At 43.1% G+C, this 19,844-nt stretch overlaps 4 protein-coding genes across 6 annotated transcripts; 1 reads left to right on the top strand and 3 right to left on the bottom strand.

Moving 5' to 3' along the window:
• Positions 1–25: 25 nt before the first annotated feature.
• pus3 (pseudouridylate synthase 3) lies at positions 26–7,717 on the bottom strand. 3 transcript variants are annotated; one of them, XM_080789130.1, is made up of 8 exons: positions 7,622–7,717; positions 6,712–6,765; positions 6,197–6,590; positions 5,748–6,025; positions 1,295–1,478; positions 934–1,043; positions 626–798; positions 26–329 (listed from the first exon to the last, which is right to left on the bottom strand). In XM_080789130.1, the coding sequence occupies exons 3-8, from the start codon at positions 6,587–6,589 to the stop codon at positions 58–60; spliced, it is 1,410 nt and encodes a 469-aa protein (XP_080645256.1). In that variant the 5' UTR covers position 6,590; positions 6,712–6,765; positions 7,622–7,717; the 3' UTR covers positions 26–57. The 3 variants fall into 3 exon arrangements, with proteins under 3 accessions (XP_080645256.1, XP_080645255.1, XP_080645257.1); XM_080789129.1 differs by having other exon boundaries at positions 6,712–6,875; positions 7,622–7,680; XM_080789131.1 differs by lacking the exon at positions 6,712–6,765 and having other exon boundaries at positions 7,622–7,714.
• Positions 7,718–8,513: 796 nt separating this feature from the next.
• On the top strand, positions 8,514–11,268 carry hbae4 (hemoglobin alpha embryonic-4). Its single transcript, XM_080789978.1, has 3 exons — positions 8,514–8,820; positions 9,830–10,034; positions 10,675–11,268. The coding sequence occupies exons 1-3, from the start codon at positions 8,729–8,731 to the stop codon at positions 10,801–10,803; spliced, it is 426 nt and encodes a 141-aa protein (XP_080646104.1). The 5' UTR covers positions 8,514–8,728; the 3' UTR covers positions 10,804–11,268.
• Positions 11,269–13,555: 2,287 nt separating this feature from the next.
• Positions 13,556–15,234, bottom strand: LOC308332866 (hemoglobin subunit alpha-1-like). The gene is made up of 3 exons (XM_080788987.1): positions 15,097–15,234; positions 13,947–14,154; positions 13,556–13,701 (listed from the first exon to the last, which is right to left on the bottom strand). The coding sequence occupies exons 1-3, from the start codon at positions 15,189–15,191 to the stop codon at positions 13,573–13,575; spliced, it is 432 nt and encodes a 143-aa protein (XP_080645113.1). The 5' UTR covers positions 15,192–15,234; the 3' UTR covers positions 13,556–13,572.
• Positions 15,235–18,127: 2,893 nt separating this feature from the next.
• LOC308333018 (hemoglobin subunit alpha-1-like) lies at positions 18,128–19,414 on the bottom strand (the record flags this gene model as incomplete). Its single annotated transcript, XM_080789190.1, has 3 exons — positions 19,281–19,414; positions 18,483–18,690; positions 18,128–18,256 (listed from the first exon to the last, which is right to left on the bottom strand). Exons 1-3 carry the CDS (start codon positions 19,373–19,375, stop codon positions 18,128–18,130), a joined length of 432 nt encoding a protein of 143 aa, XP_080645316.1. The 5' UTR covers positions 19,376–19,414.
• Positions 19,415–19,844: the final 430 nt, after the last annotated feature.

Genomic DNA, 19,844 nt, shown 5'->3' with positions numbered 1-19,844 from the left:
ATTTTTTATTAAGTATATACAAGGCATTACTCAAACCAGTCCACCATCCTAAAAATATCAGTCCTCCATTTGCTTGTCTGCATTTGTGTTTGACGATGGCACTTCTGTGGCAACATGTGGACTTGAGGAACTGTGGGAATGCTTTGACCTTTTACCCCTGAGTACCGTTTCTCCTCCGTTCTCTCCTTCTTCACGCTCCAGTCTTCCTCTCTTAACAAAATGTTCTATCCTGGATTCCAGACTATCACAGCATGGACGATCTAGCAAAGCCTTGTAATTTCTTTGTCTGGTGCCTTCTACCAGGAAGCAATGACTAGAAGACACGCCACCTGTGGAGTTGGACAGAGAAGAGAAGGATGCATTTTATTTGAACCACTTTTCAACCTGTTGTGCTAATGCCTTTGAGCTGTATTTTGTCATGAAAGGTGCTATACAACACATACAGTACTGTAAGCTGGGAGGCGAACCGGGAACCTTCCGTTTCCCAGGCTGCATCTCTCCCCACTTATACATTATTATTATTGTTTAAACTAATTAATAATTTAAACTATTCTAATTGTCATTCCAAAAAAGGTAACTGAAGGATTGGATGTAAAAGTTGAGTCGATCTTATTGAATGTTTCACCTATGACCTCCAGGCCCTGGATCATCCCATGGATGACATTAGCCTTGATGGCACTCTGGGTCCAGTGTTGCTGCAGTGTGGCCAGGGCGTGGTTCAACTCATCATCATCCCGGTGCCAGCTCAGCCCGTCAAAGTGGCAGCCGTACAGAACAAGTGGAAAGTCTACCGCCATGCTAGAGAGACATAAAAGAAAATAGCATTCACTCAGACGGCACCCGACACACAGCTTGTCCTGACTAGAACAGATTAAAGTCACAGCCACCTCACCACCACCAACAGTTGATAAACAACATGCACAGCAAACTTGCCTGTATTGGGGTTTCCTGGGGTTGCTCTCAACATCCAGCAACTGGTTGATTATATCTGGAGCTTCCAACTTCTGTCCAATTAGGAGCAGCACGGCCATCATACAGCGCACCTACAATATACAGGGATAAAACAGTGGCTGTTAGTACAAAGCCACACACACTCCTATGAAGCATAACACACACACACACACACACACACACACACACACACACACACACACACACACACACACACACACACACACACACACACACACACACACACACACACACACACACACACACACACACACACACACACACACACACACACACACACACACACACACACACACACACACACACACACACACACACACACCTGATGATATAGGAACGCCAGTCCTTTGATCTCAAAGATGAAGAGGTCATATGGGTCAGTGCTGGTGGTGTCTTGAGAATGGATGGGTTTGACTGAGGCCGACAGGATGGTCCTCTGGAATTGCAGCACTCCATTGCCCACGTCCATCTTACAGATGTTGCGGAAGTCATGCGTGCCCTCATAGCTGTGGAGTGTCAACAGTCTTAATTGGGAACTGTGACTTCAAGGCACATGAGAACTCAGTCTGCAACATCCTAAAGACACCAACCTGAGTCTAATGTGTGTGCATGCATGCATCGGACCCATTTCGGAGACGGTAAGCCTGTTGCGTCATTTCCTGTGTTGCCCGTCTGCTGTCTGACAGCTTTGTTGTCAGCAGCACGAACGGGACAAACACCAAACATTATTGTATTGCGCTGCTGTGGTTTAGACACACACTGTCACTGTTAACTATCCTACTCTGTGGCGATCTTATCGCTACTCGGGCTGGTTGTTTGGCGGGGCGAGCGTCTCATTCTGTCGGCTCAGCCGGGCGATTGTGATGGCTTTCCGCCAACACCACCCCTTCCCTCCCGGCGGGCTTTCCTCTCGCTCTAGCTCTCTCTCCTGCGCCGTATGCAATATGTATAGTTACAGCCCTGACGCCTTTGTTGCTTCGGACATGTGCATCAAATGCAGCTTGTTTGCGGTGCTGGAGGGGAGGCTCGGCGAGTTGGAGGCAATTCTGGCTAGCGGTGCAAACGTTAGCCTAGCTCACACACAACCACGGGGAGCCCACCACCATTCGCGGTTGACGGGGACGGGCATGCCGTCGCCGGTGACCGCGGGTGGTCGGGGCTCCCACAAACAGGACGGCTGGGCCAAGGTGGCTGCTACTGGTCGAAAGCGTGGAAGTAAACAAAAGCACACGGGACACCAACCACTTCACGTTTCAAACAGTTTTTCCCCACTCACTGTTATACCCGTTGAGTGTAACGGTGAGCCTTCAGTTCCACTTGATGGCCCGCAACGCAAGCAGCGGCGTGTCATTAAGAATACAACTCTGGTTATCGGTAGTTCTATAATGAGAAACGTGAATTTAAAGACTCCAGGAACCATAGTCAAATGCATCCCCGGGGCCAGAGCTGGCGACATCGAATCAAATCTGAAACTTATTGCTAAAAGTAAATGTAATCGCTATGATAGGATTGTAATTCACTGCGGGGGCAACGACACTCGACTTCGGAAATCTGAGATTACGAAGATAAATATTGAGTCAGTTTGCACATACGCAAAGACAATGTCGGACTCTGTAATTTTCTCTGGTCCCCTGCCAAACATGAGCAATGATGACATGTTTAGCCGTATGCGCCAACTCAACAACTGGTTGTCTAGGTGGTGTCCAGATAATAACGTGAGCTTTGTAAATCATTGGGAAACCTTTGAGGGGAATACTGGTCTGATAGAGAGAGACTGCATACATCCAACCTGGGACGGTGCAAAGCTCATCTCTAGAAATATGGACGATTTTATAGATAGATTATCATGACCACCCAGAGTTGGGACCAGGAAACAGAGTTGCAGTCCTACACAGCTCTCTGTGCTTCCTCCAGTGCAGCCGCCTACCCAACCTGTCCCACAAATCAGAACTATACAAACTATACAGTCTCTGTACAGGCTGAACAAACCATATAGGCTGCACAAACAAAAGCAAAAGGAAATAGGAGCTGTACATACAAACTTGATACAAATCAAGACCAATACAGTTGTACCACAAGACACAAATATCAAATGTGGATTTCTAAATATTAGATCTCTACGCAAAAAAGGAACATTAGTCAATGAAATTATATCAGACAATTGTCTTGATATATTTTTTCTGACTGAAACTTGGCTAGGTGAGGTTCTTCAATGGCAAAATAGAAACTATCAGAGATCAAATTGATCTACAACTACTCTCGGCTCCCACTGGACTGCCACCAAATATGGTGGTCTCAGAGGTGGCCGCAGACCCAAATATATATATGGATAGTCTCTCTCCAATCGAGCTCTCTGAGTTCACTTCAATGATATCTTCTTCAAAATCAACGACATGTACCCTGGATCCAGTTCCGACTAGATTACTCAAGGAGGTCCTGCCTCCGGTTGGTACATGCCTACTCAATATGATCAATATGTCTTTGGTGACAGGCTACGTGCCACAATCTTTCAAGGTAGCGGTAATCAAACCTCTACTCAAAAAGCCTACTCTTGATGCAGGCATTCTAGCTAGCTATAGACCTATATCGAACCTTCCGTTTCTCTCCAAAATTCTCGAGAAAGCGGTCGCCAAACAGTTGTGTGACTTTCTACAAAACAACAATATATTAGAAGGCTTTCAGTCGGGCTTCAGAGCTAACCATAGCACTGAGACGGCCCTGCTGAGAGTTACAAATGACCTCCTGACTGCAGCAGATAATAACCTCCTCTCCGTACTGGTGTTGCTGGACCTTAGTGCTGCATTCGACACTATTGACCACCACATTCTGCTACAGAGACTGGAACATCTGGTTGGCATCAGGGGTGCCGCACTGAAATGGTTCGAGTCCTATCTATCTGATCGTTTTCAGTTTGTAGAGGTCAATAATGGCTCCTCTACACGTGAAAAGGTCAAATACGGAGTCCCACAAGGCTCTGTGCTTGGACCAATACTTTTCTCCTTATATATGCTCCCTCTGGGCAACATCATCAGGGAACACTGTATACATTTTCATTGTTACGCAGACGACACTCAACTATATCTATCGATGAAACCGAACGAAACGGACCAATTGGTCAAACTTCAAGCATGTCTTAAAGACATAAAGAGTTGGATGGCAGGTAATTACCTACTCCTCAACTCTAACAAAACGGAGGTTATCGTGATCGGCCCTAAGCCCCTGAGAGACAAGTTGGTCGATGGGAACTTTTCTCTAGATGGCATTACTTTGGCCTCCAAGGCCACTGTGAGGAATCTGGGGGTTACCTTTGATCAAGACTTGTCTTTCAAATCTCATATCAAACAAATCTCAAAGAATGCTTTCTTTCACCTGCGAAATATTGCAAAGGTCAGGCACATCCTGTCCAAAAATGACGCAGAAAAACTTGTCCACGCCTTCGTTACCTCAAGGCTGGACTACTGCAATTCGCTATTATCAGGCTGCCCAGGCAAGTCTCTGAAAAGCCTACAGTTAGTTCAAAATGCTGCGGCGCGCGTGTTGACAGGTACCAGAAGAAGAGACCATATCACTCCTTCACTGGCCTCCCTACACTGGCTCCCGGTCAAATACAGAATAGAGTTCAAAGTTCTTCTTCTCACTTACAAAGCCCTCAATGGTCAGGCACCACAATATCTCAAGGATCTCATTGATCCCTACAAACCAAATAGAACAGCAGTGCGTTTGCAATATGCAAATATGCTTACTGTTCCAAAAATATCAAAAGTTACAATAGGAGGCAGGGCGTTTAGGTCCCAGGCACCGCAGCTGTGGAACCTTCTCCCGGCTTCGGTCCGTGGGGCTGACACGCTCTGCACATTCAAGACAAGGTTGAAAACCTTTCTCTACGACAAAGCCTATGGCCAGACTTGTCTCCGGGTCTAGCTGGATACCATGGTCGTACATTGTTGTGTGGGTTTGTCTCCCAGCAGTACTTGTAATATACACTATATAGGTTCCAGTAAGGCCTGCCACTAATCCAGCATCCGGGGAATCTCTCCCCGGAGTCTCTTTTCGTCCTCCCCGTCGCAGTTCTGTGGACCTCTAATATTAACCCCCAACTGACTGCCGAGTGTGACCGTGGATCAGGCCTCTTCATGGAGCCCACCAGAAGTGTGACCTGGACCCGGCCTCACAGAGCTCGACCTGGACCAGATGTGGACCAGACCCCTCCACGGAGCCCACCTGCCTATTCTCTGTCTTTTCTCTCTGTCTATCTCTCTCTCTCTCCCTCTACCCCCCCCCCCCCCCCCCCCCGACACGGTCGAGGCAGATGGCCGCCCACCCTAGAGTCGGGTTCTGCCTGACGTTTCTTCCTAAAGGGGAGTTTTTCGTTACCATTGTCGCAATGTTGCTTGCTCTGGGTGGATCTTTGTTGGTTGTAAAGTGTCTTGAGACAACTTGTTGTGATTTGACACTATAATAAAATTGAATTGAATTGAATTGAATCCTGTGTTCCTTCACATTAACTGTTTGGACAAAGAGATTTGGTGTAGAGGGGAGGAAATGGACCAAGTACAGACTCTACAGAGCCAACCCCAGTCAAGTATAGTGGATTTATGATCATACACAAGTCTCCTGCAGAGCTAGAAGCAGGAGACAAGACTCTTGATGAGGCCACTGTCACACCAACTGCATTACCTTGGTGGAGGGAAAAATAAGTAAATCATAAAGTACATGATTGTAGGCCAATGTTGCCAACTGTGTACGTACTGTAGGTTTGCATCTCTACTACCTACCGTTTTGCGGCCTCTGCCATCAACGTTGCATCCAAAGTCCCACGGCTGAAGTAGTAGCGGTAAGTTCGGGACTTACAGTCAAACCGTGCACTGAAACCCTCGGCCGCCGGTGCCCACTCCAGCACCCTGATGTCCTGAGGGAGAACTCTGTTCAGCATCTTCACATATGGAAGCTCAGAGCCAACAGCTTTAACTTTGGTACCAGCATCCACATTGTCTGGAAGTGTGACACCTAATCCTTCACAAAACTGAGAGGAGCGCAGGTCTATGGATATTACCTGGGAAAGGGCAAAAAACAGATAAATATAAGGGTAAGACAAGTGAATGTGTAAAAGCATAATTATTGTGAAAAGCTTTTCCCTTTTTTATTGGAGAATATGTACATTACAGGATGTTGTAACCAACCTAAAACCAATCTCCGACCAGATTAACAGTCAAAGTGAACAGACCTGGGAAAAGGCACTAACTCCCTTATCAGTGCGCCCACAGCGGTGGTAGTTGGAACTCTGACGGTCTTGGATCAACCGTGTCTTCAGCAGACCTTCGAACAGCCTGGCCTCCACCGTGTTGTCTGTGTTCTCCTGGACAGCGAAGCCCTGGTAGGCCCAGCCCAGGTATGCCAGCCGGAGGGCCACGTGTCGCCGAGGGTGGACAGAGAAATCAAAAGGACGGTCTTTTCCACCTTTCCTACTCCTCTTGCCACTGGCGTGGCTATCAGGACAGTCTTTGGTGGTCCTGACAACATCATCCCCGGCTCCATGCTCCTGTCCCAACTGAGACTTGATCCTTTGCAACTCCTCCTCCAGATCTTTGACTCGTTGGCGCAAGTTAATATCTGACATACTGTTTCGGAAGCGGAGAATATAAATTATATTTCTGAATGTGTAGTGTGTACATATTATTTCAACAAATAAACATTACATGAGAAAATGTGTTGACTGGGATTTATGTTGTTTTTTTCTACCTTGGCCAGGTCTCCCTTGTAAAAGAGATTTCTGAACTCAATGGGGCTTCCTTCCTGGTCAAAAATAAAGGTCCAAAAACAATATCATGTGTTGGTGCTGGAATGGTCCCCAGGGCCATTTCAATTCACAGCAGGGTAGGTAAACACAATTCCATTTATGTGTGCTGAGGTCACAACAATTAAGCATCATTGACAACATTCAGTAGTATTTTGTTAACTGGACCATGCACCTAAATCAAACAGCCGAGAGCCCACTGACATAAGTAAAGGAACTATAAAGATAGCTCGAACCAGTGCTGGTTGTCAACTTGTCTGAGTTCATTGTCTCGTTTAGCCGAACGTTATACTATAATGCTGTGGTGTATGCTTTCTTAATTGAGTCAATCTGTGTATAACAAAATGATAATAATAGTTTTGTAAAAAGGCAGTTCGGCTTTATTAAGGCTTCTCATGTTGTGTAGACTCTACAGTGTAGAGGTAGGTACCGCTGTGCCATGGCATGAACATACTGCAGAGTGCAGTCTGCAGAGACACTGTCCCCCTACAATAAACTTGATTATGTCACATTACATTAGCCACTTTATAATGCAACCCTGCTGCACTCAATAAATGTATTCTATTCTACTGCAATTTAACGCCTTATATGTGTGGCTGATGAATCTGATCGTGACAAGACAAGAGATAATGTTGTAAATTGCAGCAACTGCATGTGTACAGCAAATTAGCCAGTTAGCATAGCTTATTCGACAGTAGGGACAGCTACCCCAGTATGTTCCCTCAGCACTGCAGTCATTCTGTAGCTACGAGATGAAATACAGAATGAGCGTAGGGAGAGGGCACATATGGGGCTAATGCGACAGATGAGGCGTTCATTTGTCAAAGAAAGTGCCAAAACACTTCAGCAAATTACCTTTGTTTTCTCGTACAGTTTTAATTCCAAGTGTCTTTCTAAACTGGTCTAATGAGAACTTGTATTAGTAATAACTTTCCCACGCGACCACCGTTGTCGGACGGAAATTCGCAACGGATTTATTTCCTGTGGAAGAGAAGACTCAAGAGGTGTCTGGGAAATGTAGTTGGTTTCAAATTCTCAAGTGGGGACGTGTACGCGTGTACCCCTAGAGGTACACAGGAGTACTGCAGGAGGAAAGTCGAAACTGTGTTAACCAAGCTAATAATGCAAAATTAGTATTTAAACTAAACAAAAAAAGAACGAAAAATAATCACTAGCACAACTGATATTGAATAGAAATTAGGGAGACAAAATTAGTGGTGGTCAATTCAATTCCCTTATCAAGATAATGACCTCAAAAACTGTGTAATAAGGCACACAATGTGAAAAATCACGTTAGTTTTAAGATAAATTGAAAGAGAAGAGGTTTGAACTTGGCTGACATGTTTTTGTGTCCTAAGCCAACATGGTGCCATAATCAGACGTACCAGCCCACACCCCATGGTCCTAGCTGTTCTACTCTCAACTTGTGGAACTGCTGATATGGAAAGCTGCGAGACTTTATCTTTCAACACAACACTCATCCTATCTCCTCCCTCCCTCTCATACTCCTCATACATTACACACAAACTCTCTGCATGACTTCACATTTCAAGAACCTAATAGCATTTACTGTACACTGAGACAAAGCAAAATGTGAAGCATTTGCTATTTGTATGAGAAGGAAAAAAATAGTTTCAGAATCCACCAACAGTGTGGCAGCAACTAAACATAATTCAGTGTGCATTTCATGCGCAGTCACTGGTAGGCTACATGTGGTTGAAGTGTGTGACGTACGGCAGGCAAGGCCAGCCCAGTGCAGTGAGTGCACAACCGGCCCCCACCTTCTAGCATATGGTCCTTGGCCGATAACATTGAAGAGGAAATACAAAAGCAAACGGTTGAAAATGGTTGATTAATTGTTTTTACATTGTGTATCATTTAAGAATAAGAAAGGCCTGGGAAATAAATGCTACACACTTTGAAAGACACCACAACACCTGGAAAGTTCAGTGGCATATTGCAATGCTGAGGAAAAGGGAGCAAAAACTGATTATAGAGATATGGGACAGACTGACACCTGTTGCAGAGGAAATTGGTGCAGATGCACTTTTTAGGTAAGTAATAGTCTCAATTCCCGATGGCATTTGAACAACTTAAGCTCCTTGTGTAGGCTACATTTACTTTGTATTGTTTATTGTTTTTAACATTGGGGATAATCTGAATACTTGTGTAAAAGCATGCACTTTACTTTTATAAGTGAGAATTTGACAGAACAACTTTCACTTGTAGTTGAGTAATATTTGACCAGGAATAATATTCCCAAACAGCAGAGCAGGTAAATCAGGATCAGAAGAACTCTTGGACTCTATTGTTCATATTGCCACTATACAGTAAGGAAAGGATCTGTGCCCATTGGTGGTAAAAGTACCCACATTTGTTTTGACTTATTAAGTAAAAGTATCTGCAGTGTAGAAATACTCTTATTTACAGGTAAAAGTTCAGAATTCACCATGAGTAGAACATTTTCATTATGCAGAATATCCAATTTCACAAGTTTTCAAATGTATAAAAAATATTTTGAAAATAGCAGATCATGCAATGCATTGTGAGCAAGTAGATCGGTTATTTTCAAATGGCCGAAATGTATACACTATACAAAGTGGTTAATGAATGTTTTGTAATAACAGTAACTATAGTAACTAAAGTTTTCAAATAATTGCAATAGAGTAAAAGTACAATATTTGCCTCTGAGATGTGGTGGAGTAGAAGTAAAAGTACTGAAAATTGGAAATACCTTGAGTAATTGTTTTTTTTTAAATAGCCTATGCGAGCGAGGGCTGGATGCAGGCCGGGCCTGTGACAAATAATGTCATATCTGCTGTATATTGTGAGTCATGTCTCCAGCTCTTTCCTGTCTTGCCTTGCACTTAATTTGAAAAATAGTTGTAGTTTATGTCAAGCTGTTTTTCTGTTTGTCTTTGAGTTTCTTTAGTTTATTTTTTTTGTTTCATTTATTTAAATTTATATTTGATTTGATTTCTGTTCATTCAGCCTACCTAAAAATGTTACTTATAATTACATATAATTACACACTGAGTGTGCCTTGTTTGTTCTCTTCTGTAGGCTGTTCACAACGGAGCCAGGCTCCAAGACGTATTTCTCACATCTGGACATCAGTGCTCGTTCTCCACATCTGCGTTCCCATGGGGAGAAGATTATCCTGGCCATAGCTGATGGAGCCAGGAACGTATACCAGTTGTCAGAGACCATGGCAGACCTCCAAACCCTGCACGCTTACATACTTCGAATAGACCCCACCAACTTTAAGGTCTGCCTGTCATCAGTTAATATAATAATAACCAGTAAGACGCCTAAGGGTGAGGTTGCTTCTGCACACATCCACCTCGTTGACAGCAGACTGCTGGGCGAGCGCTGGCGCTTTGGCATGGGGGGTCAGATCAACATGGAATGAATTCTGTACTGGCCATATAAGGAGTATGTCTTGAGTGTACAGGGTTTGTTGAGGTCGGATCAATATATGGAATGTCAGTGTAGCGGGGACATTCTCTTGTCCCCGCTTCCGGGCACGGCTTTGGGTCTAGAGTTTGAATGGACAGGTATCAGTCAAAAGGGAGACATCGAAGAGGAACAGGTTCTGTTCTGACATATATATCCATGGAGATCTAAGGGTTTGAGGTCAGATGTGAGTTATTGATGACAACAGTGACAGCAGGTCACATTTTCTGTCCCATATATATATATATATATATATATATATATATATATATATATATATATATATATATATATATATATCATCATTAGTAGCCTATAACTAACACCAACATGTTAATATTTAATTGAATTAAAATCATGAGGGGAGGACTAAGAAGTGCCAGCCAATATAAAATGTGCTTTAATTACTCCAATGACACATGTCTAATAATACCTCTTTCATTGGTCCTCAGCTATTCACCCACTGTCTGCTGGTCACACTGGCTGGTTACATGGGCGAGGACTTCACGCCCGTGGCACATAGGGCCATGGACAAGTACCTGTCTGCCTTCTCAGCTGTGCTTGCAGAGAAGTTCAGATGAGAATCGTGGACTACCAGCTGTATGAGCCCGTAGATGCCCTGCACTATTTTAAATTGCATGATGTGTTGTTGTGATGTTGTTTTAAAAAAAAAGTTTGCAAAAATGACTGCGCTTTGTACTAATTAGGCTTTAAACTAATCAGTCTGCAATTTAGTACTAATTAACTGACCTGAATAACCTCACAATGGAATGTATTTTGATAGGTTGTCATGCTTAGTTTTTCTTCTTGACTTTTATTAAAATGATTTTTGTAAGACCGTTACATGTTCTTGTTATGTTTAGTTATGTGATAGTGGTATGTATTGTTATGTTTGTTGTGGACGCCAGAAAGAGTAGCTGCTACTTTGGCGTCAGCTACTGTATGGGGATCCAAATAAAGATTTGATATAGTTCAACACTGCAAGAGCTAGAGCAAGGCGAAGCCCACAAGGCCTGAGTGAGAAACGACTTTATGTTGCTATCCATGGTGCTGAACTGCTGAAATCATTTAGGGGGGCCAGTGCCCCCCTGAGCCACCCCCTAGGCCCCGCCCCAAGCCGTGCATGCCATATTTCCACTATATAGGCTGAGGAAGAAATGCCACTTGACAGTTTTCAAATCAGCCTCATGGTGGCACAACAGGCCAAGTTGCGTCTCTCTCACACACACACACACACACACACACACACACACGCACCCACAATTCAATTCAATTCAAAGGGCTTTATTGGCATGAGAAAACATACGTTTACATTGCCAAAGCAGAAAGAACTAGAACTGCACTCTGCCGAGTGCATACTTGCTTGTTGCACACTAGTAGGCCATAAATGGCCTACTAGTGCGCAAGCAGAGCGCGCAAGTACTTTCGACCGCTGGAAACTATCACATCTCAGTATCTCTGTGAAGGAACGTTTGAAATGTATAATCATTACGTGTAACTATTTGCTACCTAACTACTTTTTTACAGAAAAATGAATCATTGATATGTGATGAAAAAAAAAGTAGATTTACAAATTACATTGGTTAGTATGTAGTTGTAATTTGATTAGCAGTATACTGTGGTTACTTGGTTCCAAAAAGTGAAGACAAGTTTTCTTCAACGGTAAATCTGTGCCTGGTTTGCTGGGACTAGTTACAACATTACGTCATCCTTGAGAGAGTACATGGTGTGTATATGACGTAATGTTGTAACTGGTAACTTGTAACTAGTCCCAGCAAACCAGGCACAGACTGTATGTAGTTGTTCTAGTTACAACTACATACAGAGTATGTAGTTGTAATTTGATTAGCAGTATACTGTGGTTACTTGGTTCCAAAAAGTGAAGACAAGTTTTCTTCAACGGTAAATCTGTGCCTGGTTTGCTGGGACTAGTTACAACATTACGTCATCCTTGAGAGAGTACATGGTGTGTATATGACGTAATGTTGTAACTTGTAACTTGTAACTTGTAACATTACGTCATATACACACCATGTACTCTCTCAAGGATGACGTAATGTTGTAACTAGTCCCAGCAAACCAGGCACAGATTCACCGTTGAAGAAAACTTGGCTTCACTTCGAAGAGACCAAGCGAAACGATTACTTGCGCGCTCTGCTTGCGCAAGTAACAATACAACAATACAGCAATACAATCAAAACAGAAATGATGTACATTTGAAGGTCAGAATCTTCAATAGATCAAATTCTATGTACCAAGGTCACTCAATGCAGGTATAGTGCAGGAATATACACAATGATTAGTCTTTAGGGTGGTTGTGTTCCATTTGATATCCTTCTCCTATCACAGCAACTCACAAATCTTGCTGCTGTGTTAGCACATTGTTGTACTTCGCCCAGCAGATATGGGAGTTTTTTGTCATTGGTCATGTTTTCAAAATCTCTGTGTGTGGTTGTGATCTGTGGGAAGTATGTGTCTCTGATGTCTTGGTACAATGGACAGATGGTTAGGAAGTGTAGCTCGGTTTCCACTTCATTTTGTGTGCAGTGTGTGCATAGTCTGTCTTCTCTCGGGATACAGGTCTGCCTATGACGGCCTTTCTCGATTGCGAGACTGTGCTCACTGAGTCTGTACCCAGTTAAGATTTTTCTTTGTTTTGGGTCGGTCACGGTGCTCAGGTATTCAGGTATTCACACACACCCCCACCGTGACCACACGCCACACACACACACGCACGCACGCACGCACGCACGCACGCACGCACGCACGCACGCACGCACACACACACACACACACACACACACACACACACACACACACACACACACACACACACACACACACACACACACACACACACACGCACACACAAACCCAAACAAACATTACTCCTAAACATTTTGCCAAACATCACACACTCCTATCCTCCTAGTGGAGACCTGTGCCCAGAAGGGCACTTTTTCTAGTTAATTTCTGCATCTCTTAGGGCCCATTTAACCATATAATGCATTTGGATGGCAAAAATGGCAGATCTGCAAGTTCAGTGTCTTGAATGAGATGTGCTGTGTGTTTGCATATCTGCTATTTTACAGCAAATGACCGTTGCACAGTGAAGTATAAACAAGGCTTTAGGATTTATAAGTCGTTTTTAGAATCCTCCTCCTCAGGAGCATATCCACGGATATCCCAAGCCGTGCATATCCATGGATATCCCAAGCCGTAATAATGCAGACCCTAATGCACCACACCCAAGTACCATGACAACAAAAGCTTGGATTTTATTTATCACTTTATTTATTGTCCAACAGATCAGACCATTGTACATAGTAGCAGCACCAACGACCACTGTTTTAGCGGTACTTCTGCTGCAGAGCCAGAGCCACCAGGGCCAGGAACTTGTCAGCAGCCAGATGGACCTGGGGGGTGAAGTCTTCTGGGAACATCATGGACAGCGTCACCAGAATGCAGTGGATAAACAACTGAAATGAGAGACGAAGACATAGTTGTTGTGTCAATATAGGCCTACTGTAGGCTACACCCAAAGGTTATTGCTATAAGTTTAATACATTAATGTCTTACTTTTTCTGATTCTTCTTCAAATAAGCGAGTTGGCACACATCTTAAAGCCTAATTAGCTTCAATTGTGCAAGCATCAGCATTCAAAGCAGACAGACCCAATAGTAATGCAACACAGAAGCTGTGACGGCTTTTAGGCTATATGTACCTTAAAGTTGACGGGGTCAATCCTGAGCATGAAGGCGTGCAACTCGCTGAGGGTGAGGAGACCAGTATTCAGGTCATCTATCTTAGACAGGGCATCATACACACCGTCCATAATGACGGCGCCATGCTTCCTGACATTGACAGAGTCCTTGGACAGGTCTTTCCAGTGGGCAAAGTAGGATTTGGTCTGGGGGAATACAACCATCAACCTGGGGGTGGAAGAGATAGTGATATTGGAAAATATGGTGAGAAAGGTGAAAGGTATCAGTGTGTACGCTACACAACTAGGACTTACAGCTATCTGAAATGAAGGTCTATCTAGTCTGTAACTTCTCACTAGGGTAACTATACTACTGGTTGTCTGCATCTCTGTTTATGCATACAGTAGTATTCTCTTATAGAGAATTACTTTGACTACCAGTGAGTTCAATGATCAATTCATAAGCAGCGGGAAGTGCCATTAATGACGGTAAAGCATGACCCATCCATCCATCCATCTTCAACCGCTTATCCGTAGTCGGGTCGATAAGAAATAAAATGGACATAGTGCTCCTCACACAATATTATCTTATATTATTTGAGGTAATGGGAACTCGTATTCCCCTCTTGAACTAATAGTGTAATGTTGAATGACGATTCAGCTATCAGGTTGACAATGCCACAAAGAAGACATTTGCTCTTAGGGCTGACAGCTGCAAAGAAACTGCTGGTCCTGATGGAAACCTCCCCACAAACTCGAAGTTTCACAATGGAGCCTGTCACTAATGGACATGATCTCTTTGGAAAATGTAGTTTTAAACATGCATGAGACCATATGCATATCAACATCTTATACATGGAAAAACTTAAATCATTAACATAAACATTATGTCCATTTATTGTCTTGATTATTGTTATTCTTTCTGTCCTTACGTTTCTTTTTTCAACAGTATTGTAGGCCTACCTGTATTTGGTTTTAGTTCTTTGCTGTATTGTCACTTTGTATTTAATTGCTTACTTATCCTTCCTGTCTATGCTGTTCAGCCTGTGGGGTGGGGGGTAGGGGAAACCCTTTTAAACTAAAAAGAAAAGAAAAACTTTCTTGTGTGGAATAAAGTAATATGATATGCCTTAACTAGCTAGTTCCGTATCATGGTATTCCGTTATCTCACCTGGCAAGAGCCTCACTTCCAACCTCATCGTGCTGGCCTCTCATCTTATTGAGGAAAGTCTTGACGGTGGTCTTTTCTCTCATGGACAGACTCATGTTTGATGAATATTCGGAGGGCTTCTCAAGCAATGCAGACAAGAATTGGAACGTTGGAACGCTCTGATGTTATACAGCATCAGGAGGCTCTTTTATAAGCCAAAATTCACCACGTGAGTCACCTTAACCCCACCTCCATCGGCTCTCTATTTGAGGAGACAAATTTGGAATTGATGGAAGAGATAAGGCTAGTACATTCTGTGAATTTGGGGTGTTGCCAGGCCCTATCTCTCACTACAGAAACGTGATGTTCACAGTAGCCTGAAAATGTCATTTTGTCACTTTCAGTTACATACTTATTATTCTTTATTCTTATTCTTTATTAGGATCCCCATTAGCTTCCACAAAGTCGCTAGTCTTCCTGAAGTCCACACAAAAATGTATGCAATAAAAACAGATGATAATTTAAATTTAAAACAGACAATGTAGTTATCAGCTAAAACTGAAGTCGCTCTGCATTTAACAGAGACAACGTCAACCAATATAGTAAAAAATACAGTTTTTACACAAAATACAAAAAAATAAAATAAAAACCACACCTGTGTGAAGTGAGGGATGCTAATATATTAAAGTCTAACTCATGTTGCTATGATTAGGTGATGTAATGGTGATGTAAAACAAACACGGACAAAACAAACATTAAACTCACTTGCCACTGTCAATGGCATTTAATGTGTGTGTTAGGGACAACATTACGTAATTTTCCCTTCATTGTCAATGGTGTTTGTTTGAGGAAAAACAAACATTAAACCGCCCCTCAAAAATAAGATACAAAGAAATAGAAAAAAACTATATAGACTATATAAAGGACTCATCAATGTTTAAGTAACTTTTTTAAAGAAAAGCTGCTTCTGGTTTGTCTCAGATTTAAGGGGAGCATATTATTCCAAGCTGAAAAAGCTCTATGAAGAACATACTGCCTGTTTTTACTAGAGCGACAGAGAGAGAGAGGGGTGTGTGTGTGTGTGTGTACGTGTGTGCGTGTAGCCTATGCCTCAATTTAACAAAGGTGCAGACGATTATCAGCAGAGAGTGACACATGTTTGCGCTACTTACTGTATGTAATTGAAGTGGACTCAGCCCCAGACTTTTTTTCCCCCCTGGAAATAAAAACGTCTGGGTTTCCGAGGCTAACAATAACCTGACCTGAACTGGTGGAGACCTGTGCCCCGAGGGGCACTTTTTCTAGTTTATTTGTTGCTTGCAATATTCAATGATCAAAGTTCATTGGTGGGTGTCTTATTTAGAGCAAGAAACACACTACAGAAACGTGTTGTTCACGGCCTGATAATTACATTTTGTAAATTTCAGTTACATACTGCCTGTTTTGACTCAAATATCCATGTTAGAACCTTGAAATCAATCTATTCTGTCAGAAAATGGCTGTATATTCCAGATATATTCCACTGACACTTTTGGATTCTGCATGTCCACAGGCTCAAGACAAATGTACACCGTTTCACCCTTTATTATGTACAGTTGCACACTGACAAATTCATGAAATCTCAGGAGGAGCGACTCTACAATCGGGCACTGCACTCCCTATGGTGGTGTGGAACGTGTGTGTTGAATTTGAAGTCGGTGGGGCGAACGATTCACAGGTTATGTGGATTAAACACATACAGAGACATTTGTGATGTCAGAACATGTCATATTTGTGGACCCTGGGCGGGGACCCTGTCCAGAGCCTGGCAGAGGCCTTTTTGGGGCGGTTCTTTATTTTTATTTGTATTGATGCAGCAATGAATGTGTACATTTTGTTGTATCCCCCCCTCCCCCCCCCCCAATCAAGTTCAGAACAAGACAAATAAAACAAAGACAGACAGTACAAGACAGTATAAAAGTAATCAGTAAACTAGTATTGAAAGTACTAATGAACATAGTAAAAAGAAAATAATAATAAAATAAATAAAAAAGGGTAAAACAGCATTTTCCATCAGGGTATGGTATCTAGGTTACATAGACATTGTATCCATCATTTAGTTAAGTAAATTGCTCTATATCCAACTGTCTTTTTGGGGCGGTTCTGCACATGTCATATTTGTGATGTCAGAACAGGCCAGCTCCATATATGAACCATGGGCCAGAGCCCGGGCAGAGGCCTTTTTGGGGCGGTTCTGGACAACCGTGGGTCCGACCGACTCGACACTGCATGCCCTGTGGTGGGGTGGAACCTGTTTGTCGAATTTGACACTCGTGGATTGCACACGTACAGACGTACAGAGACTTTGTGCATTTATAGATACTAGACTGGTGCCCAGCTGTAAAGCACAGAGTCGGTAACGATGGAAGTTGGAGATCCATGCCACGTTGTACCCGTGTCAGAGTAGCCGTTCCACCCATTTGTCTGTGTCCCTTTTATGCCCATATATGGAGATTTCTGTATCTGTCTCTCTGTGTCCCTTTATTCCTATATGGAGTTCTGTGGCAGGCATGCCCAAATATGGAGTGTTGTGATGTCAGAAGAGGCCAGCTCCGTATATGGAGCCTGGGCCTGGGCAGGGGCCCTGTCCAGGGCCCGGGCCTTTTGTGGCGGTTCTGGACAACTGTGGGTCCGACCGACTTGACACCGGCACTGCACTCCCTGCGGGGGTGTGGGTGCATTTATAGATAGATATACAGGTATAGTAGAGAGGGAGAGAGATGGGGAGTGACACGCAGCGGGCGTCTGGCTTGGGAATCGAACCTGTGACTTGCTTTTATGTGGTATGCGCCTTAACTATAGGCCATTAGTGCCCCTCAGTTAGTAATCTATTCTAAGATTTAAAGCTGAAACGTTGAAATTATTGTACTAGTAATGCAGCAAGCAAGCCCTATTGCACCACACCAAAGAACCACAACAACAAAAGCATGGATTTTAAATCAATGTATTACTTTCTTTATTGTCCAACAGATCAGACCATTGTACATATATGCAGCACCAACGACCAGCTGTTTTAACGGTACTTCTGCTGCAGAGCCAGAGCCACTAAGGCCAGGAACTTGTCAACAGCCACGTGGACCTGGGGGGTGAAGTCTTCTGGGAACATCATGGCCATCGTCACCAGAATGCAGTGGATAAATAACTGAAATGAGAGACGAAGACATAGTCAATATAGGCCTACTGTACTCTCAAAGGTGATTGATAAGAGTTTGATACTGTTTCAGATTTTTGTTCAAATAAGCGAGTTGACACAAATCTTAAAGCCTAATAAGCTTCAATTGCATGATCATCAGCATTCAAATCAAAATTCAAGTAGACCTATAATAGTAATGAAACACAGAAGCTGTGAAGGCTTTTAGGCTACGTACCTTAAAGTTGATGGGATCAATCCTGAGCATGAAGGCGTGCATCTCGCTTAGGCTGAGGAGACCAGCATACATGTCATCTATTTTAGCCAGGGCATCATACACACCATTCATAATAACGGCGCCATGCTTCCTGACATTAACAGAGTCCTTGGACAAGTCCTTCCAGTGGGCAAAGTAGGATTTGGTCTGGGGGAAAACAACCATCAACCTGGGGGTGGAAGACATAGTGATATTTGTAAATATGGTGAGGACAGTGAAAGGTATCAGTGTACATTCTGTGATTTACATACAGCTATTTATGTGCAATGAAGGTTTGTCCCTGACTTCAACTGATTGACTGATCTGTTCACGCATTCAGCATTCTCGAGAATTAGTTAGCCTATACCAGTGAATCCATGAACTTCAATTAATTGAGTATTGAACAGCAATTCTTAGAATAGATTATGCTGATTCTGATACTAGAATGAGGAAATCCTGGATGGTGCCCTTTTCTCTGATGGACATTTTTGATGACTAAACTAAGGCAATGCAGAGGAAGAGAGAAGCTTTAGAAGGGTCTGCAGTTCTACAGCATCCCAAGGCTCTTTTATGATCCACAATAGACTAGGTGGTTGGGCTCTGAATGGGCGGGACATTTCTGTCAGAAGCCGCTGAGGGGTGATTTCACCCTACTGCTTACATGTTTCATATTATCCTGCGATTATGAACGATTAATTACCTTCCTTGTGTGGCATCAAGTAATATCATGTTTAATCTCGCTTAACTAGCTATCCATATCGTGGTATTCTGGTATCTCACCTGGCAAGAGCCTCACTTCCCATCTCATTGTGCTGGCCACTTGTTCTAGCAAGGAAATCCTGGACGAGCTTCTTTTCTCTGTCGTTCAGACTCATTTTTGATGAGTACTCTGAGGACTTCTCAAGCAATGCAAATTAAGCTTTAGGAAATTAGGACGTTCCGAAGTTATACAGTATCAGGGGGCTCTTTTATTATCCACAACTCACCACGTGAGTCAACTTAGCCCCACCTTTGTCGGCTTTCTATTGGCTAGAGGAGGAGATCATAGATTTGGAATTGATGGAAGCGATGAGGCCTCAGCTAATTTTGTGAATTTGGGGTGTTGTCTACTTGTCTTATCTCTTTGAACTAAATATAGAAACCATGCAAGTTTGTAGTGTGACTATGCTGTACAGCAGGGAAGGTGTAACTAAATAGAATAGGCTACTATACTCTTCTCACTAGATAGTTTTTTAATTTATTTTTTAGGGGCGCAAGCCCCTCCTATAGCTTGTGTGTCCACAAACTTTACCCTACACAAACATACAATTCCCATTGACAATGAATGGAGAACTTTACGTCATA

This window comes from Protomyctophum bolini, assembly GCF_963924005.1.
Source record: "Protomyctophum bolini genome assembly, chromosome: 18".
NCBI classification, from domain to species: domain Eukaryota; kingdom Metazoa; phylum Chordata; class Actinopteri; order Myctophiformes; family Myctophidae; genus Protomyctophum; species Protomyctophum bolini.
Note: the sequence above shows the minus strand (reverse complement) of the source record. Positions and strands in the feature narration are given on the sequence as shown.